This window comes from Ursus arctos, unplaced genomic scaffold (genome assembly GCF_023065955.2).
Source record: "Ursus arctos isolate Adak ecotype North America unplaced genomic scaffold, UrsArc2.0 scaffold_2, whole genome shotgun sequence".
NCBI lineage: Eukaryota > Metazoa > Chordata > Mammalia > Carnivora > Ursidae > Ursus > Ursus arctos.
In genome coordinates this window covers 78,759,389-78,780,668 of record NW_026622874.1, presented here as the reverse complement: position 1 = coordinate 78,780,668, position 21,280 = coordinate 78,759,389, and the positions used below count along the sequence as shown (strand labels likewise).

The 21,280-nt window shown below is 41.7% G+C and overlaps 1 protein-coding gene across 2 annotated transcripts in view; it reads right to left on the bottom strand.

Annotated features, from left to right (window-relative positions):
* The window catches only part of IQCK (IQ motif containing K), a 117,341-nt gene that overhangs the window by 55,133 nt on the left and 40,928 nt on the right, over positions 1-21,280 (bottom strand). For both annotated transcript variants that reach the window (XM_026520222.4, XM_048224687.2), the window contains one exon: positions 7,391-7,475. In XM_026520222.4, the coding sequence (XP_026376007.3) occupies positions 7,391-7,475 (85 nt within the window). The remainder of the gene's footprint in view (positions 1-7,390; positions 7,476-21,280) is intronic.

Here is a 21,280-nt window from a genome sequence, read left to right as displayed (position 1 = left end):
CATCACAATTTTGCTATGTAAACAGGAAAAATTCTAGAAGGATAAATACATTAAATTAAAAAAAAAACTTCTATGTATTATCCTTTTTTACACAATGGAAATGTATTACTTAAAAATAAAAATAATAGGTATGTTTTAGAAAAATTTGCTCCTTGGGGTAGGCTTCCCCTCTCCAGCTATAGGCAAGTCCATATAGGCCACAGTCTTTCCCTGGGACAATGTGGAATGATTTCTCTACACGAGTTGACCCAGATTTTTATTTTGTGCCAATATCCTCCTTCATGTGCAAGTAATCAAGAGTCTAGAACTTTTTGTCTTGAAAATGACCATTGTCAGGACTCTAGATTGTGACAGAAACCCATCTGGAAGAGACTCACTGGCACCGCTGAATCCAGGTGCTCCATGGCCTTCAAGGCTCAGCGCCCCCTGGCTCCCAGCTCTCTTGCCTCTGCAGTCACTTTTCCGTCAGGTTTTTCACTCAGTGCCAAGATGTGTGCGGATAGCCTGGCCTCCCAGCAACCCCCATGCCAAGCAAGCTGCTCTGTCTCAACAACTCCTGTGAGACTCCCAGGATGGTTTCACTGGGTGTGACTGGCCTGATTTAGGTCCCTTGCCCGTCATGAACTAAACCCTGTAGCCAGAGGGATGCAATATTCAAGTGTCTAAGCCGGCACAGACCCACCTCTACAACCAGGGGGAGGGGGGCTGTCCAACTCTAAACCTGTACTCTTTGTTTATAGCAAGCTGTTTCTCCTCAGGGCCACGTCAACCACCCCAGCTCATTGCACAATAGACAAAGGTATAAATGCAGATTCTCATTGTTCTCTGCAGGTGGAAATCGAGATTGCCAGTCTTTTACTTTCTTTCTTTTCTTTTCTTTTCTTTTCTTTTTTTTTTGCAAAGCCACAAAGGGGCTGCTGGAGCAACCTTGCACTGTATTGTTCACCAAATGAACGAAAACAGTCATGATTGATGGGCTTTGTGATTGTCACCTGTCACAGTGCCTGGAGGGGGCATTAATCCTGGGAGGAGGGAAGACTCTATGCCACGCTGGAGTCTAGGCTGAGTTAGACAGAATAAAATAAAACAAATGGGCAGAAGGCATAAAACACCCGAAGCTTATTTAGACAGAATCAATATTCAGTGGATTTATCTGGTCTCTGCCTCCTAAATCATTAAAGAAATTTCAATCCTTATGGCCCATGGGAACCTCATTTGAACTTCATAGGAGAGCAGAGTTTTCTCTACTCATGGTCACCTGTAACATCCAGCATTTCAGCAGCAGAAGAGCACCACTGATGTGGTAATGCAGCTTATCACCAATCACACTTAAGAAAGGAAAGTGTTCAAAGGACCAGCTTCATTCACAATATCCAAACAGCTTTAAAAAAAAAAAAAGTTCAGTTTTGCATGTTGAAACAATCTGGCTTTCTAACTGTTAACCTAGTATTTTGGAAAGAAGGAACGAGAGCATGTCTACTTTTACAGATGTGTTTAACATCTAGTAATAACTACCAGAACCTATTTATAAGGCTAATTATAAAGTCACAGCTACCAAGAATGGTTCACCACACATAGCTGTTCATACCACGTGACATTTCTTTTAATGTGGTCGGTTAAAATATATTTTTATGAGATGTCCAGCTAGTTTTATGTTAACAAGTGAGGATGTCAGCTTTCTGGATTTTAAAACTTCCTGTCAAGAATATTATTATTATTCAGTCTTCTTCCTCCTTTTTAGGAAAGAAGTTCTGACACATGCGACAATTATGTGAAGTAATAAGCCAGTCACAAAAGGACAAATACTGTATGATTCCGCTTGTATGAGGTATCTAGGTAGTCAAACCATAGAGACAGAAAATAAAAGGGTGGCTGCCAGGGGCTGTGGGAAGGAGGGCATAGGGAGGAGTTATTGTTTGGTGGGGACAGAGTTTCAGTTTAGAAAGATGAAAAGAAAGTTCTAGAAATCGATGGTGATGATGGCTGCACAACAGTGTGAATGTGCTTAATGCCACTGAACTAAACAACTGAAAAACGGTTTAAATGGTAAATTTCATGGTATGCATAGTTTACCATACAAAACAATTTTGTGGGGGGCTATATTTTTCCCTCACAGTGTTTAAGAAAGTTCAAGTAAAGGTTTTCATTAATTGCAAACCCTTCATGGTAAGTGCAATAAAACTACACGGGAGTGTGTAAGAAGAGGGGAGTCTGTGCGAGTGCTGCCTGTGACAGAACACTTCGTGAATTCCTGAAAATCCCCTTTTCTGGTCTTAGGATGTTCGTTGTTTAAAAATCAGGTCAAAAATCAAGACCCTGTGTCAGAAGAACACATGGTTAAAACGTATGAAATGGCTTGCTTTGTATTTTTTCCCATTATTCATTTGTTTGTTTGCTTACACAGAATTTACATAACATAAAAAGCACCCTTTTTAAAGTTTACAATTCAATGGTTTTTATTCACAGTTGTACCACCATCTCCATCACCTAATTCCAGAACATTTCCATCACCCAAAACAATGCCACTGTTAGCAGTCACTCCTCGTTCCTCTCTTCTTCCAGTCCCTGACCACCACTAACCTGGTTTCCGTCTAGGGATTTACCTATTCTGGACATTTATTTAAATGGAATATGTGGCCTTTTATGTCTGGTTCCTTCTACTTAGCATAATGTGTTCAAGGTTCATCCGTTTCATAGCATGTATCAGTACTTCATTCTTCATTCCTTTCTATGGCTGACTAACGTTCCATCATCTGGATGTACCACTTTTTACATATCCATTCATCAGTTGGTGGACATTTTGATTGTTTCCCACATTCTGGCTGTTGTGAGTAATGCTTCCACGAACATTCACATACAAGTGTTTGTATGGACAGATGCTTTCAATTACCTTAAATATATACCTAGGAGTAGGATTGCTGAGTCATGGAGCAGTGACTCAATGTTTAGATCTTTGACGAACTGCCAAACTGCTTTCCAAAGTGGCTGCACCATTTCCCATTCTCGCCAGCAGTGTGCGAGCCCTTCCAAGATCTCTACATTCTCGCCAACACTGTTATTGCCTTTTGGATTCTAGCCATGCTGGTGGGTGTGAAGTGGCATCTCACTGTGGTTTTGTTTTGCATTTCCTACATCTTTTCATGTGCCTCTTGGCCATTTGCATATATTCTTTGAAGAAGTGTCTATTCGAATCCCTTGCCAGTTTTGTAATTGGGTTATTTGTCGGGTTGTGAGAATTCTTTATATATTCGGGATATTAGACCCTTGTCTGATATGTGATTTGCAAATATTTTCTTCCATTCTGTGGATTGTCTTTTTGTTGACTTGATGGTATTCTTAAGAACCAAAAGTTTGGGTGTTTCTGTTGTTGTTGTTTAGATTTTATTTATTTGAGAGAGAGAGTGCAGGCGAGCACAAGCGGGCGGCAGGGGCGCGCAGGGCCCGAGGGAGAGGAAGAAGCAGACTCCCTGCTGAGGAGGGAGCCAGATGTGGGGTTTCATCCCAGGACCCTGAGATCATGATCTGAGCCGAAAGCAGAGGCTTAACCGACTGAACCACCCAGGCACACCAAGAGCCAAAACGTTTTAATTTTGATGAAGTCTGATGTATTTTTCTTCTCTTGTTGCTTGTGCTTTTTGTTGTGGAAACTGTTGTTTAATCCAAAGTCATGAAAATTTACACCTATATCTTCTTTTCAGACTTCTATAGTTATAGCATTTTCATTTAGGTCTTTGATTAATTTTGGATGAATTTTTGTATATTGTATGAGGTAGGGGTCCAACTTTATTCTTCTGCATGTGGATACTCAGGTGTTGCAGCACTATGTGTTGAAAAGACTATTCTTTCCCCATCGAATGGTCTTGGCACTCTTGTTAAGAATCAATTGACCATAAATGTAAGGGTTTATTTCTGGACTCTCAATTCTATTCCATTGATCTATGCCTGTCCCTATGCCACTAGCACTTGATTACTATACCTTTATAGTAAGTTTTGCAATAGAGAAGTATGAGTCGTCCAATTTTGTTCTTTTTCAAGGCTGTTTTGACTATTTGGGGTCCCTTACATTTTCATATGAATTTTAGGATCCGCTTGTCAATACCTTTTCTTTTTAAAAGACTTTATTTATTTGAGAGAGAGAGAGAGAACGAGCAGGGGCAGAGGGAGGGGGAGAGCAGACTCCCTGCTGAGCAGGGAGCCCAAAGCCTGGCTCGATCCCAGGACCCTGAGATCACGACTGAGCCGAAATCAAAAGCTGGCCGCTTAACTGAGTCACCCAGGTGCCCCTATACAGCACGTGTTTTAATAAAAAATGGTATTATATATACATATATATGTATATATATACATATGCTATTTCTTCATCAGATACCATCTTGTCCCCAACTGATATTCTAGCGTCCCATCTTTCTTTTAAGGCTGAGATCAAGTCCCTCCTTTTTTTTTTTTTTTTTAAAGATTTTATTTATTTATGTGACAGAGAGACAGCCAGCGAGAGAGGGAACACAGCAGGGGGAGTGGGAGAGGAAGAAGCAGGCTCATAGCGGAAGAGCCTGATGTGGGACTCGATCCCGGATCACCAGGATCACGCCCTGAGCCGAAGGCAGACGCTTTAACGACTGCGCTACCCAGGCGCCCCAAGTCCCTCCTTTTTTTGTGGAAGCTTCTGAGGTCATCCCACATATCAGACATCCTTCCTTCTAGCAACAACTTAGGCTCTTCCCCCCGTCTCTACTTGGCACCCTTTGGTTATATATATAGCACAGGAGAAATTTGGATTTGAACAACCCTAACTCTCACACAGTATACACTTAGCCCTATACAGATCTTTTGTACCATAAGGAACATTTCTAGCTATTGCGTGATGACAGTATTATAACCAGTTAAATTTTGAGCCATTTTGATATCTTTTTATATGGCAGTGTTTGTTGGTGCGATGAGCTGAATTCAGCTGTTTTACAGACTACAGACTCCCTCTGTCCCCCCGCCCCAACTTACAGTGATTACACTTTATACAATGGTTTGAAAGTCATATGCCTTAAGTAGAAACTGTACTTTAAATTTTGAATTTTGATCATTTCCTGGGTGAGCGATATGCTGTCCAATACTCTCATGATCCGGGGCAGTGGCAGTGAGCTGTAGCGCCCAGTCAACCAGCTGATCACCAGGGTCAAAACCAATACACTGATGACCATTCTGTACCCATTCAACTATTCTATTTTTCACTTTCGGTGTAGTATTCAATAAGTTCCATGAGCTATTCAACACTTTATTATAAAATAGACTTTATAGGGGATGATTCTGCCCAACGCAAAACGTAAATGTTTTGAGCATGTTTATAGCCTAAGCTAAACTATGATGTCCAGTGGGTTAGGTGTATTAAATGCATTTTCAACTCACAATATTTCCACTTACAATGGATTTATAAGGATGTAAGCCCATGATAAGTAGAGAAAGATGTCTCTGTTTTTCATGCTGTGCCTGTAACACAGGCCCCTGTGTGTGAAAGTCTTATTGCATGGGAGAATCCGGGACAGAACATCCTCTTTTCCTGTTAACATACTGGTTATATTCTAGGTTTCTGAGTATGATTTGGTTTGAAGAAAGGGCTTTGCTGTTTCCAAGAAAGGAAATTTTGAAAATCACTATTTTATTGCATTTTGCTCTTAACGGTTTCGTTACAAGGATCAGAAAATGGGAAAGTAAAATGGCTAATTCTAGTGTAATAAGTGTAAGTCTTACAAATGAAATACGCTGACGACAAAGGCAGAGCTTAGAAAGCATGTGGAAGCCAGAAATTTTTCACCAAAGGTTGGGCATCCCTGAACTAAAACTAACTTGCTGATATTCGATTATGAAGGAAAAAGACCACGTGTATAAAATATGTATGAAATGCTGAAAACCTATGACATCAAAAGTTATATCCAAATCGTGGCGTATAATAGAGGGTTTTATAACTGGTTTTTAACTCTTTGGGAACAAACTGCTCCTTATAATGTGCAAGTCTATTATTTAACCTCCATGCCAGACTTCGACCCAGGTGTTCAGGAATGTGCCATGTACAAAAGGAGGGGAATGACTGGACGATATTGCCTGAGACAGTCGTAAGCTCCTTGTAATAAAGGACAGTCCCACTTAATGGTCATTTAACAAATATTTTGCTTGTTGATTTATTAATTGTATCTCGTTAGAAGAAATCTAACTTCTTCATGGAGACTTGTTTGCTGATGTGTTCCCCTCAGCCTACGTCTCCTGTAGTAACTCTGAGGAGTGCATCAACATGCATCTTTGGCCTCCACGTAAATCCACTGAGACCTTTCCTGTGGTGATTTACCACCCCTGAAATCCAATCTAAACTCATTCCACTGATGTTTAACACTCCAACTTGGGTGGAGACATGCTTCTACTTAGAATGGGAGCTTCATGTTTACCTGGAAGCTTCTCGATGTTGATACTCTGCCAACAAATTGAAGAGGATGTACGCTTTTTAGCACGAGACACATGCCACTCTCATATGTATTTGGTAAGAATTTTTCAAAGTACATCCTTCCTGAAGGGCCACATGACAATACGGATCAGGAACTTTAGAAAGGAACTCACCTTTTGACCTAGAAATTCCGCCTCTAGAATTTGTCCTACATGAACAACCAGAAAATGTGCAAAGATGCCTGCACAAAGATATCTATTACAGCATTTATTATAATAATGATAAACTGGGAATAACTAATGGCTAGAAAAGACAGGTTTCAAAAGAAAAGGTTCCTTCTAACATATGATATGTGTTTATATATTATTCCGTCTTTTAAGATTTTTTAAGCTTTATTTTATTTTATTTTTTTCATTTGCATTCCCATGTAGTTCAATATAAGTTTTAGGTGTACAATATAGCCATTTGATGGTTCCACATATGACTCAGTGCTCACCAACGTAAGTGTACTCTTATCCCCTTCAACTGTTTTGCCCATCCCCTACCCTATCCATTAAGATTTTTAAGGTTTGGAAATTTTTATACCAAACTGCCAACAACGATTATTTTGGGGTAATAATTTCAGTGACTCAAAAATTTGTATTTGCTCTGTAATTTTCTATTTTTTTTTCCTAAAATGAACACGGTATTGCTCTTTGCATGGATATGATATTATTTTTTAGGTAATACAGGCCAGTCAACCCAACATTAAGAGGAGGGTATTTTTAATAACCACTGCAACATAAGTTTTGGTTAAAATTCTAAATCACTCTTTGAGATGTATTTTACAGAGAATCCTATTTCTGAGCTTTGGATGTTAGCTATAGTACCCTCTATTTCAAATTCATCTAACAGTTTTCCCATGGGCCCTCCACATCACAAAAATTCCCCATCAGGCAAAATGCCATAATTGCACATGACTCTTACCAGATAGGCTCTCCAGAAGGATTGAATGCGCAGTGCTGCCTCTTCTTCTGTCAGCAGGAGGGAAAGTGGGATCGGCGGCCGGGGGCTGAAAAGCAATAAAATGGTCTTACGCCCATGAGAATCCATCCTTCAGCCTCGTCAAGCCCTTTGACAAGATAATGGCCTCTCTGATTAACTGCCTCGTCCATTTCCATTCTTAGAAAGCAACAATGCCATTTTTGATAGAAAAGTTAGGATTTAGTGTGTTTTATTTTAAAAATCCTAGATGGATTCATTTTGTTTTGTTTTTAACCAGCATAATCTTAAGTCACTGTTAGCCTGTCCTGCTTTGAAAGGCTCACTCAGGCTGCGAAAGCTGCATGCGAGTCCTAAAGGTGGGACATCCATAAGATTCTGTAGACATAAAACCAAAGACAAAGCAGGGGGGACTTTTAAATACTGCATTATGACTGAGACATAATAAAGGATTCTTTTTCTACCTTTCTACTGAAGGGAAATTAAGTAGTTCATCTCTTTCCTGAAGGCAAATATATTGGAATTTATCTCTGATAAATTGTGTGCGCATTCCAGTTTAATGTGGCTTGAATTCAGGCACATTTTTAAGTTAAGTTCTGCTACTACATCTTAATAGACAATAAAATATCTCAAGTGCTGGGTCAGTTGACATTGTTTGCTCTTGTGGGAATTTTCAGATTGTGATGGGATGTTTGATCAGAGATACCACATTTAAAAATCATGGTGAAATGCTCTTTTTTTTCCCCCTAAAGTTGCATAGAAACACTAACTCCTGACAAGATCTTATAAGTATGATTTAATTTTGTTTCCTCACATTTCTCTAAAGCACGGCTACCTCTGAAAAGCCAAGTTAAGCCTTTTTAGATATAGTACAAAGAAATAAACCTCAGAAAGGATGTGGGGCACGTGGAGGCTGCTCCCAGGGCAGGATCCCCAGAAAGGCAAAGTGAGGGGTTCCTAAGTTCCCTGGCCTCAGAGTTCTCCCTAACAACAGCCATCATTTTGAGTTTATAGTAACTCCCATCGTACAGAGAAGTTGACTAACCTACCCAAGGTCACACAGCTTGTAGGTGGCCTGGTTGGGATCTGAGCCCAGCCCCATCAGATCCCAAGGCTTAGGCTTCTCTCTCAATGCTCTGCTGACACCAGACTTTTCACTGGGCAAACACTCGCAGACGCCAAGCATGGCACAGACTGCAAAGCTAAGTGGCAACATTACATGATTCTCCAGGACGTGTGGTTTTATTTCCCTCTAAACTCTGATTTTAAACAACAACAACAACAACAACAACAACAACAACAACAACAACAACCCACCCTTGATACAGCACATTTGTTTGAATGAATGAATGTGCTTTCGAATTATTCCAGAATCAAAGAAATCAAAGCCCAGAAGAATCTTGGGGTTACTGAGATCATTTCAAGGGAGTGCGGTGTTGTTCCCAGGTTCTGGGTCTTGGGCTGGGCAGGTCCCTTCGAAGAGACCAAGTAAAGATGATTCTTCTATTTCTTTGGAGAGATAATTACACCCTCAAAATGACAGCATTGTTAGAAACCTTTCCCTAATGTTCTGTTTCCATTTTTATTTGCATGATGTGGTGGCTTTTTAAAAATTTTGTTTGGTTCTCTTTTTGTTTTCACTTCTTCTTGCGTAATACCTGGCTCTCTGGGCTGCAGTGGAGCATTCACATTTTGCCAGAGGCCTGCTTTCCACACTAAATGTCTGTACTCATCCATTGTCCTTATTCTTGGAATCTCAGTTGTGTGACACAAACGAATCACATCTCTGAAGTAATTCTCCTTCACTAGTTAAAAATCAATGGCTTCTGGAGAGAATTTGGTGTTTCTAAGGAGACCTTGGTGTGCTGGCAATGGATTTACGAGACTAACATTATCGTACATTAATACTAGCTGATGTTTACTAAGAGCTTTCTGGACTCCCCTCCTATAAGCATTGCTTGCTCGTTGTGTTCCAGCCATGCTGGCCCTTTTCAGTTCTTCAAAAGTGCCCTCCCACCCCAGGGCCTTTGCAGAGGGGCTTTCCTCTGCCTCCAATATCCCCCTTCCCCAGCCAGGGGCACTGTGTACAGCTGTGCAGGTTGGTGCTCAAAGACACTCAGCCGGTGGGCCAGAGGGCACTGAAACCCAGCCCATGCTCTTCCAGCTAAGCCATGCTCAGGGTGTGGGGCTCATCTGCCCTCCGGTAGGGGCTCAAGGTTGGGGGTGAGGGGACTGACACTTCTTCCTTCTGGTTCACTCTTACTCTTTTTTCCGATTACGGAAAGGTGTTCTTTGATTAGGTTAGGACCCAGTGGAGCTCTGTGTAATTTTCCTTCCTAGTCCTTGGCCCAATTCGGAGATGTAACTCTGTGTAGTTATCTAATGAATACCCCAATCCTCAACCGGACTGAAGGCTCCTCGAGGGCAGAGACCGGCCTGTGTTTGTTCCTCTTGGTAGTCCCAACGCTTAGGAATTATTCCAGAATCAAAGACATCAAAGCCAGCGAGAACCTTAGAGGTAGGGACACCATTTCTAGTGGGTACGTGGTAAATGTTTGTGGAATGAGCCTCTCTGCCTGGCACAGTGTCCTAAGCACTTTCCATACATTATTTCATTAAATCCTCACAATTTGAGTAACGAGTGATTGTTATCCTTCTTTTAGAATGAAGAAACTGAGGCACAGAGGTGTGAAGTGACTCATTCAAGGTCACTGACCATATCCTGCTGAGAATCTTTTGGCCCAGGAAGCACAGGGAGTGGCCTAAGGAGAAGAGAAGGCAGCTCACAAGGTCACTGATGTGGAATTCAGGGTCTCGCAGCTGTGCGTGTTTAATAGAAGAAAACACAGTCATTTGCTTAGAAGAAAAAACTGGGGGGGGGGGGGAGGCGTAATCATAGAAAATGCCCTCTTCATTAATTCTTACAGTAATAACTTGGCAGGTATTCATTTGTCTGACGTTCCACAGGGAAATCTGATGTCAGGACAGCAGAACAAATGGAGTTTGTCACTTGTATCTGAGGGGAGATTTGATGGCGCCTTTCTGTTCTGCTGCAATTTTCCTGCCTTAAGTATATTTTTTTCTACTGATGTCATGAAATCCTCAAAGTAACAGTATTCCTGTTTTGGAATAGCAGTAGGAAAGGAGAACTGCAAATCTTGGGACAACAGGCTGGGCCAGCCCAACAAAGGCCTTTCACCAGTAATGAAACCCCGACTGGCTTTGCATCACAATGAATCTCCAAAAAGCAAAATGAGATTTCTAATAGGCCTTTAAGCAGTAATATGAGGCCACCTTTAGTGACATCCCTGTTTTCATGGCTAAATAATGGGGCACTGTCTCGTTCCCAAACCAAGAGTAAGTATGAGAGAGCCAGTGTAAATCAGGCCAAATGAAAAGGACTTAATCTTCCAAGAGTAGTCCCTGGGAATTATCAATCATTTCAGCAGGTCAGCCTGAAGGGATAGAAGCCACGTAAGGTCCTTTTCTCTTTTTTGGAATCAGTGCAACTGGCTTCAGGTCAAATAAAAATAGAGATGGAGTAGAGGCAACCACTCATCATTGGGGAACTCAGGAGGGGGACAAGGTGCCATGTCAATCAAAGGAGAAGGTAGCAGCAGAGGCTCCTGCCTCAAGGGAGTCCCCAGAGCAGACGGGTTTGCATGTTTCAACAGGCAAAACAGTACCACTGAGTGTGTTTCCAAGACCTGTCTTACTGGTGATGCTCATTTGTCATGTCCTTATCCTTTATCCGTTTTTTTTTTTTTAAGATTTATTTATTTATTTATTTTTAGAAAGAGAGAGCATGAGTGGGAGTGGAAGAGGGAGAGGGAGAGGGAAAGAGAGAATCTCAAGCAGGCTGACTCAGGGCTTCATCTCACAAACCTGAGATCACGACCTGAGTGGAAGTCAAGAGTCCGACGCTCAACCAACTGCACCACCCACGTGCCCCACTTTTCTTTTTTTCTTAAATGTGAATAAAATATTTGAATCATAAGAATTGATGCTATAATTCTGAGAATTTATTTTTCTGATTCTGTGTGTATGCATAAACCCACAATTGCTTCCTCCTTTTTGGGTGCAAAGTAAAAGATTTGTAGGACCTAAAGAAGCTGCAGCATGCTTTCAAAATACACAAGGAAATCTGAGAAGTTAGTCTTTATGAATTTCTGCATCCAGTTCTAAAACAAGAGGGACCAGAGGGGAGGGGGGTGGGGGAATGGGATAGACCGGTGATGGGTAGTAAGGAGGGCACATATTGCATGGTGCACTGGGTGTTATACACAACTAATGAATCATCGAGCCTTACATCGAAAACCGGGGATGTACTGTATGGTGACTAACATAATATAATAAAAAATCATTATAAATTAAAAAAAATAAATAAATAAATAAATAAATAAATAAATAAAAAAAAAAAAATAAAATAAAACAAGAGGGACCATCCCCAAATGGCATTTAAACAGAATAAAGCAGAAAGGAGAAAAGCTCGCTTTATATTGAAAACTGAATCTTGGAATTCAAATTCTATCCGCTTTTCATTAGGTAAGAGATTAAGTTGTTTTCTTGAAACATGAGAGCACAATCCTGATGCAAAGCCATTTACAAAATGACACAGGCCCTAAATCAACCATCATTTATAAAGCCTTTCAAGGGCCTAGTATTTGATAACATCTACCCATCATAAACAGCAAAAGAGATTATCCAGTCCCTGCCCTCGGCCTTAAATGGTTTCCCAAACATTCTGGTAGAGGCATCAGTCTTGAGTAATAAACTTCAGATATTTGGAAGAAGTATAATAGAGATTATCTGGAATGGGGCATCCAGATATACAGTGACCAGACATTAGGACAGAATCTCATAGGACTCTTTTCTATGATGTGAGGAACAGCTCTGAAAACCAGAAAGGGAGAGCCAGCTACATTACTCTCCAGCAGCCTTAAAGTGTGTTTAGAAACCATGGTTACTAGGATGTGATCTGGCTTTCGCCCCCTCACTAACTCTACCCTGGGAGACCGACAAGCAGTTATTACCCCAGCATCAGCTGAATCACCCTCCTAAGTTAAACACAGAATTGACTCCCATTTTACCAGCCCCATCATCGGAATTGGCATATAGGTCTGGTCATCAGAGCTCACCTAATGATTTGAGAAGGCCACGTGCCCACCCTGCAGATAGAACTATCTTGAAAATCAGGGTTGTGATACTTGATGCGTTTTGATAAACATGCCCAGAGTGCTGTGTTATTGAGCCTCTTTTTAATGGATTACATGTTTTCTCCAATGTGACTAAAGGAAAACCTGAAGGAGACCTGCCTCCTTCCCAATCTCCCTCCTCCTGCTCCAGAACCTGAACCTGGGCAGGGGTGGGTATATGGGAAGGGCAAACCACCTCCCTCTTCACGGCTTCCAAATCTCTTGAAGGGGATCTTAACTGGCTTTGTGTCATGGATCCCTTTTTACGCTGGCAGTTTGGATTTCTTCTCTAAATAATATTTAATAAAATATGAAAGTAAATATTTCAAAGCAAACCAATTATATTGCAATATAGTTTTCAAAGTATTTTTAAAAACCCAGTTGGTGATATAATAATATATGTGCTTCCAGAATATGCAGTAAGTAAGAAGAGCTAATGGCAGGTCAATTAGCTACTGTTATTTGGAAGAAGTAACAAGAGTAAATGATATTTCAGGATCACTGCAACAACTAGATTGGGATGTGAAAAAATCTGATTGCTGTTAGTGATGAAGACACTGGTACTGTGGACACTCCTGAGGTTTGTTGCCCACGTTCATGATTAAAAGTGAGGCTAAATCTCAGTTAGAGGCTAATGAAAATAGCCTTCAAAGCTCAGGGACCCCTGAATCATTGACAATTGTGGCTGGAGCTAGGGAAAGAGGAGGAAGATGAGGTTTACATCTAAGATGAGGTTGAGGACTAAAGATTTAAAACCAAATGGGATGAATCCAGTGAAATAAGACCGTCTAAAAACAGAGAGTGACAAGGAACTTATGGAATTTGTCCAAAAAGTTATTTAAAGGGCTGCCTCCCAGATGGAAGGGAGATCCACTGTGCTATGGTAGGGCAGTTACTGGGGAAAAGATAAAAAGGAAGTTTCATATTTTTTTAAAAAAGATTTACTTATTTATTTGAGAGAGAGTGCCCAAGCACGCACACCATGGAGGCAGGGGGTGGGGGCAAAGGGGAGAGAATCTTCAAGCACACTCCTCACAGAGCGCAGAGCCTGACTCAGGGCTCCATCCCATGACCCATGAGGTCATGACCTGAGCCGAAACCAAAAGCCAGACACTTAATCGACTGAGCCACCCAGGTGTCCCAAAAGCTTCATATTTTTATTCCCTAAAAGTTGTCATTTTTACATAAAGCCCTTAAATTTTCAAAACAGAACTCTAATTTCTGCCACTCCATTTCAGTAACTGGCTCCCCATTCAGCCGGTTGCTCAGGCCTGAAATCTCCAAGTCATACTTGACTTCTCTCTCACCCCACATCCAATCCATCAATAAGTCCTCTTGGTTCCAACATCAAAATATCCCAAATCCAACCTCTTCTTGCCTCCCACACTCCAAGCTGCCATCATCTGCCTGCCTGCCCTAGGCTCTCCCACTGGCCACTTGTACTGTTGGAGCTGACTTCAGTCAACTCCCCTGCCAGCTGCCAGAGTGATCTTTTTTTATAAAAAGATTTATTTATTTATTTCAGAGAAAGAGAGAGAGAGAGAGAGAGTGTGTGTGTGTGTGTGTGTGCATGCGTGTGTGTGTGTATGTGAGCAGGGGGAGGGGCAGAGGGAGAGGGAGAGAATCTCAAGCAGGGTCCCTGCTGAGCGTGGAGTCTGATGTATGGCTTGATCCCAGGACCCTGAGATCATGATCTGAGCCAAAATCAAGAGTTGGACACTCAACCAACTGAGCCACCCAGGCGCCCCCAGAGTGATCTTCTTAAAAGATAAATCAGATTCCCTCGATCTTCTGCTCAAAACCCTCCAATAGTTCTCTGTCATGCTCAGAGGGAAAAAAAAGTACTTTTACCATGGTACCCAAAGGCCCACCCAAGTTCGGTACAACCTAGCCTGCCTGTCTGGCTTTATTTCCAACCACTCTCTCGGCCTCCCTCATCTCCTCTTGTCTCACTAGCCAAGTTTGTTCCCATCTCAGGGCCTTCAGAGTAGATGTTCTCCTCACCTGGAACACATTCTGATCTTTCTTATAGGCTATAGGCTTAGAGGCTTCTGTGCAAATATTACCTCCTTAGAGAAGTGTACCTTCCCTGGCTTCTCTAAACAGCAGCAGCCCTCATCCCAGCCCTGGGATGCTCTGTCCACTTACACTGATTTTTCCTCAGAGCTCCTGAGTTTTCTATACGTTATACAATAAGTTTGTTGCCTTTGGTCATTGACTGTTTTCCCACTAAAATGTAAACTTTATGGGGGCCAAGACTTTCTCTCTCTCGTTCTCCACTCTACCTACAGTACCTAGAAAAGTGCCTGGAAAAAAATAAGCATTCAATAAGTACTTTTGAAAGAATGAATATTTAGGGGCGCCTGGGTGGCTCCGTTGGTTAAGCATCCGACTCTTGGTTTTGGCTCAGGTCATGATCAACTGGTGAGGAGATCAAGCCCCACATCAGGCTCCCTGCTCAGCTGGGAGTCTGCATCCCCTCTGCCCCTCCCCCTGCTCGTGCTCTCTCTCAAATAAATAAATAAATCTTAAAAAAAAAACACAACAGAATTTTCTTTAATGTCAGGATTTATCAGTGGCAGAGCAGATATTTGGTCTTTCTCTTGCTTGGTTATTCTGCTATCCACATTTCATCTTGCTAAAGTAGTGACTACTATTCTCCTAAGATTAAGGATAAAATGCAAGCAGTCATTCTTTGGACACCTACCCTGAGCCCTCTGCAATGGATATCTTTAATTTTTATCTACTGATCGTACTCTCCCCTTTCTTGTGGTACAGGCCTCAGATTTTGCTTTGACAGCAACACCTCCCTCTGTTGGGGGGAATGTGGGTCATAGCACCTTGCCCTCTCATGAACGAGGAGTACACCTGACACCCAAGCTTAGCCAACCAGGTGCTATTTCCCTAGAAAGTGAATCTTGAGTAGACTGGCAGAGACCAGAGCATTCTTCCTGGCAGTGTTGTCTTGAAAACATGGGTCTGTGCTTCTTGCATCCCTATACCCGCTTTCCAAAGCCAGGTCCTTACCTTTTCCTTCATGTTTGCGAGTTATGCTTTTTCTTCCAGCATATGCCCTTTTCCTTAAGTAGCCTTTAAAATTTCTGTTGCTTGTGACAAAGCACTCTGATACCATCTTAAACCTCACGGCCACCCTGCAATGCCATCCCCATGGAACAGAAGAGAGGAGCATGGCTTATGAAGGGATTATTCCAGGTTGCCTGACTGTGGCAGGCTGCATAATAGTTTCCCAAGATGTCCTCATCCAATTCCCAGACTCTTGAATATACGTGTCCCCTTACATGGCAAAAGACACTTTGTAGAAGTAATTAAGTTAAGATTTTTGAGATTATCCTGGGTTATCCAGGTGGGCCAATGATGTAGTCACAAGTAGCCTTGTGAGAAGGATGCAGAGGGAGATGCCACTACAGAAATAGATGTGATGACGGACACCAAGGTTAGGGTGATGCAAAGGGGTCACGTGCCCTCTGGAATACAGGGAACCTCCAGAAATTGGAGAAGGCAAGAAAACAAATTTTCCTCTAGAGGCTCCAGAATGAATTGGTTTTGGACTTCCAGCCTCCAAAACTATAAGAGAATAAGTTTGTGTTGTTTTAAGCGACCAGTTTTGTGGTAATTTATTAAGCAGCTATGGCAAACAAATACACCAACTAATAAATGGCAGAGCTCACTGGAACCCAGATGTTTCTGCCATGCTGCTTCCCACAGGCTCCCTGAGCTTATTCCCAAAGAGTCACCTAGAAACAACAGGAGGAAAGAAAGGAAGCAGAACTGTGTGCCAAAGAGAAAGGGCCACCCACATGCCAAACTTCCAGCAAGAAAGAGGCGCTTAGAGGATTTATGCATCCCAGCATGTCCTGAATTCAGGAAACAGCTCTCCTTCCTTCCTATATGCTAATATAAAGAACAAAGATGATTTATTATCCTCAGGAGACTCCTGGCCTCTGGAGTATCCTTCTATAAGACAAAATAAAATAAAATGATTTTTTCCTGGGGCGCTTGGGAGGCTCTGTCGGTTAAGCATCTGATTCTTGATTTTTGGCTCAGGTCATGATCTCAGGGTCATGAGAGCCCATGTCGGTCGGGCTCTGTGCTGGATGTGGAGGCTGCTTGAGATTCTCTCTCTCCCTCTCCATCTGCCCCTCCCCACTCACACACACACCCTGTCTTAAAAAAAAAAAAAAGATGTTTTCTTTTGACAGTGCATGACAGCACATTTTCTGCTGTGCCATTTAATTATGATCTTTAGCACAACACACATGCTATTTCCTGTGCCGTTTAGAAGGCACGAGCGTTTTCCTTTCGACTGTTAACTTTCACACAAACACACCATCATATGGCTGGTGCTTGTCCTCAAATGGCATGGTGACACTTTTGTTTTCACCTCAGCTTTTGGTCATAAGATACCTTTCACCGACATGAAAGTATCGTGGATTTTTTCCTTTTTTTTTTTGTCCAAGGGTAGAACTTAGCTGAAAAGACATTTCACCCAAAGCAAGCTTTTCTTTTCTAAAATACAATCTTTGTCTCATTGAAGATCTCAGCTTTAATGATGTCTTTCATGAGCCTTCTCCCCTGGGGCATGGGACCAGATAGGCAGCAGGGCACTTTTGTTCCTTGTGCTTATTTAGTGATTTATTTTTGCAAATGAATCTGACCAATTCTTTTCAGTCAAAATAAAAAGTGAAACTCTTCTTGTTCTCAATATCATAGCAAATAGTTTCATTGTTTCTGATTGGCTGGTTGAGTCAGGACTCTATACCACAAAGGAGGATGATGCCAGATTCATAAATAGGAGTAAAGCCATCAGGCGATATGATGTAATCCACCACCGTTGAAAGGTAGGGAAGAAAACACCCTCACTGAGCTCTGATTAGAGCATGTGGTAGATTGCGTTATTGGTCCCAATTATTACTCTTTACCCTGGAAGAGAATCGTGCATCTCTACTCCGCCATATGGCTTGCAGTTTCTGCCTGGGGGTGGTGTCACCTTCCCCATAGCACTTGTATTTGGCTTGGCCATGGACTCGTATTGGCCAATGAAATGTGAGCAGAAGAAATGCTTGCCACTGCATGGATTGGCCATTGCTCTTCTCTCTCTGCCATGAGAGTGAGGGAGTGGGCTATTCCTTCATCCTGGGTCCCAGAATGAAAAGGGACAAGGAGCAGAGCCAAAAGTGACATGCAGCTAACATAAAATAGGGTGAAGAATAAATGTTTGCCATTGTAAGGCACTGAGATTTGAGGGTTATTTGTTACTGCAACAGAGCCTAGAGAAAGCTGACTAATCCAGAATACTGGCGGGTATTTGGGGCAATACCCTGTAGGAGCACGTATAAGTCAGGACTCCTTCATTTGCAAGTAGTAGAAACCTAACTCAAGCTGGCTTAAATAAAAAATTAAAAATTTTTAAAAAAGCTTAATTAAGAGGGGTAGAGTTGGCTTTAGGCATGGCCAAATAGAGAGGCCCAAAACAACGCCATGGAAACCCAGGCTGGCTGCCTCTCGGTTCTGCCGTTACCTGAGGCGCAGCCTCTTCAGGTGGCTGCCCTCCACAGCTCAAGGCTTACGACCTCAAAGCTCCAAATCTAGAGGAAAAGAGAGAAAAAGTTTCCTGGTTGCTTCCTGAAAAATCTTGGGGTACAAGTGATTGAACCAATTTGGGGGCAACCGCGGTGGTCAGGGGGACTTGCTGCTCTGATTGGCCAGTCACACACCCAGCCCAAAGCCCCAGGTGGAATTAGCTCCCTGTCCACATGGACTGAGAATGGGAAAGAGGTGATCCTTCCAGTTACAGGCAGTTCTGAACACAAAGGAGGAAATCAATGCAGAGGGGGGAAAAGCATAAATGTCTACCAGAAGAAGCAAGAAAATGGAATTTTAAAAAGTAGAATAAATACCCTTTAGTTTTGTAATTGTTTTAAGATTTTATTTATTTATTTATTTATTTATTTATTTATTTATTTATTTATTTATTTTTGAGAGAGAGAGAGAAAAAGAGAATGTGAGCACACAAGCAGGGAGAGGGGCAGAGGGAGAGGGAAAGAGAATCCTAAGCAGACTGCCCGATGTAGGGCTTGATCCCACCACCCTGAGATCATGCACTGAAATGAAGAGTCAGACGTTTAACCGACTGAGCCACCCAGGTACCCCTGGTTTTGTAATTGTTTTTAACTCTTCAAGTAACTCTGTAGAGGACATGAAAAACTACAAAATAATTTAGAAAAGAAAATAAAAGTTGTGTTCCTGCCCTCTGGAGTGAAACATCCTTTTGAAAGATTTTTAGGTCTAGTGTGATTTAATTCTATGATTATCCTTAATTTTAAACATTTCCTTTTCACCGTACAGTTTATTTAACAAATATGTTTGCTTTATATGCGATAAATCTTAATTTTATAAACTTAAGAAAAAATTTTAAGTGTTGTCGATGTCTATATAAAATAACTACATAAAATGCAGTTATTTAAAGAAAAAAGTCACAGAAAAGAAATGGGTAACTCAGAAAGGATGGACAGAGTGAAGAGTATGCTAAATTATGGGGAACCTGTAGGAGAAGGGCCCAGCATTTATGTGAAAAGCGATTGGCCACCCATGCCACCCCTGACAAATGATCCTAACCTACCAGCTGTGATCTGACAATATAATGACATCAAGCAACAAAGACAGCCGGGCTTGGTAGAATTTGTCTTACCAAGAACATTAAAATAGAGTCAAACTCACATTTTAGATGGCTCCGCAGGCTGGGAGATGGGGTTCTCTGAGGCGATAAACGCTAACACACACATAATATACAGAGTTGTATCTCCCATAACAGCTGCACTCTGAAATCAGCACGTAAGATGAACGTCACATCTATCAAAATTTCCCCGTAGCAAACCTTAAATTACCCGTAGCATCTTTCAATTAGTGTCACATAGCAGTGTTCTCCCCCTCTGAGGCCTGACCACTGTGAGTACCAGGTGATCTAAGAGGCAGTGGAGCAGATGGATTAGCCATTCTTAACGGCATGGACTCGGGAGCCAGGCTGCCTGGGTTCAGTCCCGTCTCGGTGTTTGCTAGCTTGTGACCTTGGGCAGCTAAGTTATCTCTGTGCCGCATTTCTTTCTCTGAAATATGGCTGTCACTGGGACAGCTAGTATTCATGGAATATCTAGTGTTCCCTTATGGATCTCAGCTTCCCTTGCAGTTGGTTTGGGGTCAGGCTCTGTGAGGAGAGGTGAGAAGGTTAAGAACGTTCAAGACTGAGAAGGTGAAGATCTAGGGTGCCTCCTCTTTTCTTTCAAGTGACCTCAAAAATCATATGTTCTAAATAGCTATAAACAAAAGGGCTGTCCAACCTGCATCAGTCTTTGTACGAGCAAGAAGTAAGCTCTTATTAGGTATTTCAGTATTGTTTATAACTGCAACCTAGCTTAACATAGCCTGATGAATACAAGGGGGATATAAAATTCTCTACTCTGTAGAGTTGTGACCCAAGTTAAATTAGGTCGTATTTATCAATTGCTCAGAATAGTACCTGAGTAAACACCATATAAATGCTTGGTTGGCAGGTAGTTATGTAGGTAGACAGACATACGGATGAACAAAGAGAAGGAAGGGGTTGCCTTATAAGCTGCTCATGATACAAGGGGCATGTAACACTGGGAACAACTAAGGAAAGAGCTGACTCGTGTGCTCTTTTTATGCTTTACCTCCAGAGTGGAATGGCAAGGGGAACTGCTTGAATTTTCAAAAATCTTATTTCTCTCTCTCTCTCTCTTTCCCCCAAAAGCATACCATTGAATTAGCACAAAGTAAGTACATGCATACTGCAATTCAACTATAACACAAAAACTGTCCATGAAGACAGGCACCACATTTGTCTGTGTCATATTTCCATGGCACAGAGTAAGTGTTTCAATAAACAGTAGCCAACCAGCTTATGAATACATCTGCTCTGTAATTTTAGAGCACATTTCAGCATTCAATAAATATTAGCTAAATAAATGAACAAATAAATAACTCCCTTTAAATAGCTGAAACATAGCTGTTTGCATATGTATCAGTACTGGAAAAATGGTAGCCCCTTCATTGTTGGCACCAGAATTCCTCTTAGGTAAAAGATTAGCTTTGTTTAGATGAAAGACCATTTTACAGATGAAAAAACTGAGGCTCAGAGAGATGAAGTCATCTTTGCCCAGAGTCACATAGCTGGATTGGTGAAGCTTGGTCTGGAAGGCAGAGATGTGATTCCAGAGCCCAAGTTCCTAACCCCTATACTTCCACTGCTACTTCTTTGTCCTCTAGGACATTCTTACACCATCCTTGACAGCTCCAGGATTTGACTTGCTGTCATCTTCTCCAACCCATCCCCTACCAGCCTTCTCAGATACTTCATTATTCAAACTGATGACACCTCCAACACCATGGTCTCCAGTCCACATGATTCCATGACCCCCATCTTCCCTTGTGTCAGTCACTCAATAGAATGGCCACATCTTAGAATGAGTTATCCCTGAAGACTGTCATATCTCAATTTTCCAAATTCCCATTCTGATCGTAACCTCCTCTATCCTTCCATCTTTCCCACTTACTCACATGTATTTATATTTATATTTTTAGTCCTTATGCAAGACTAGGATTTGAGAAGGTTACTGGTATCTAGAACAGGGCTCAGCAAACT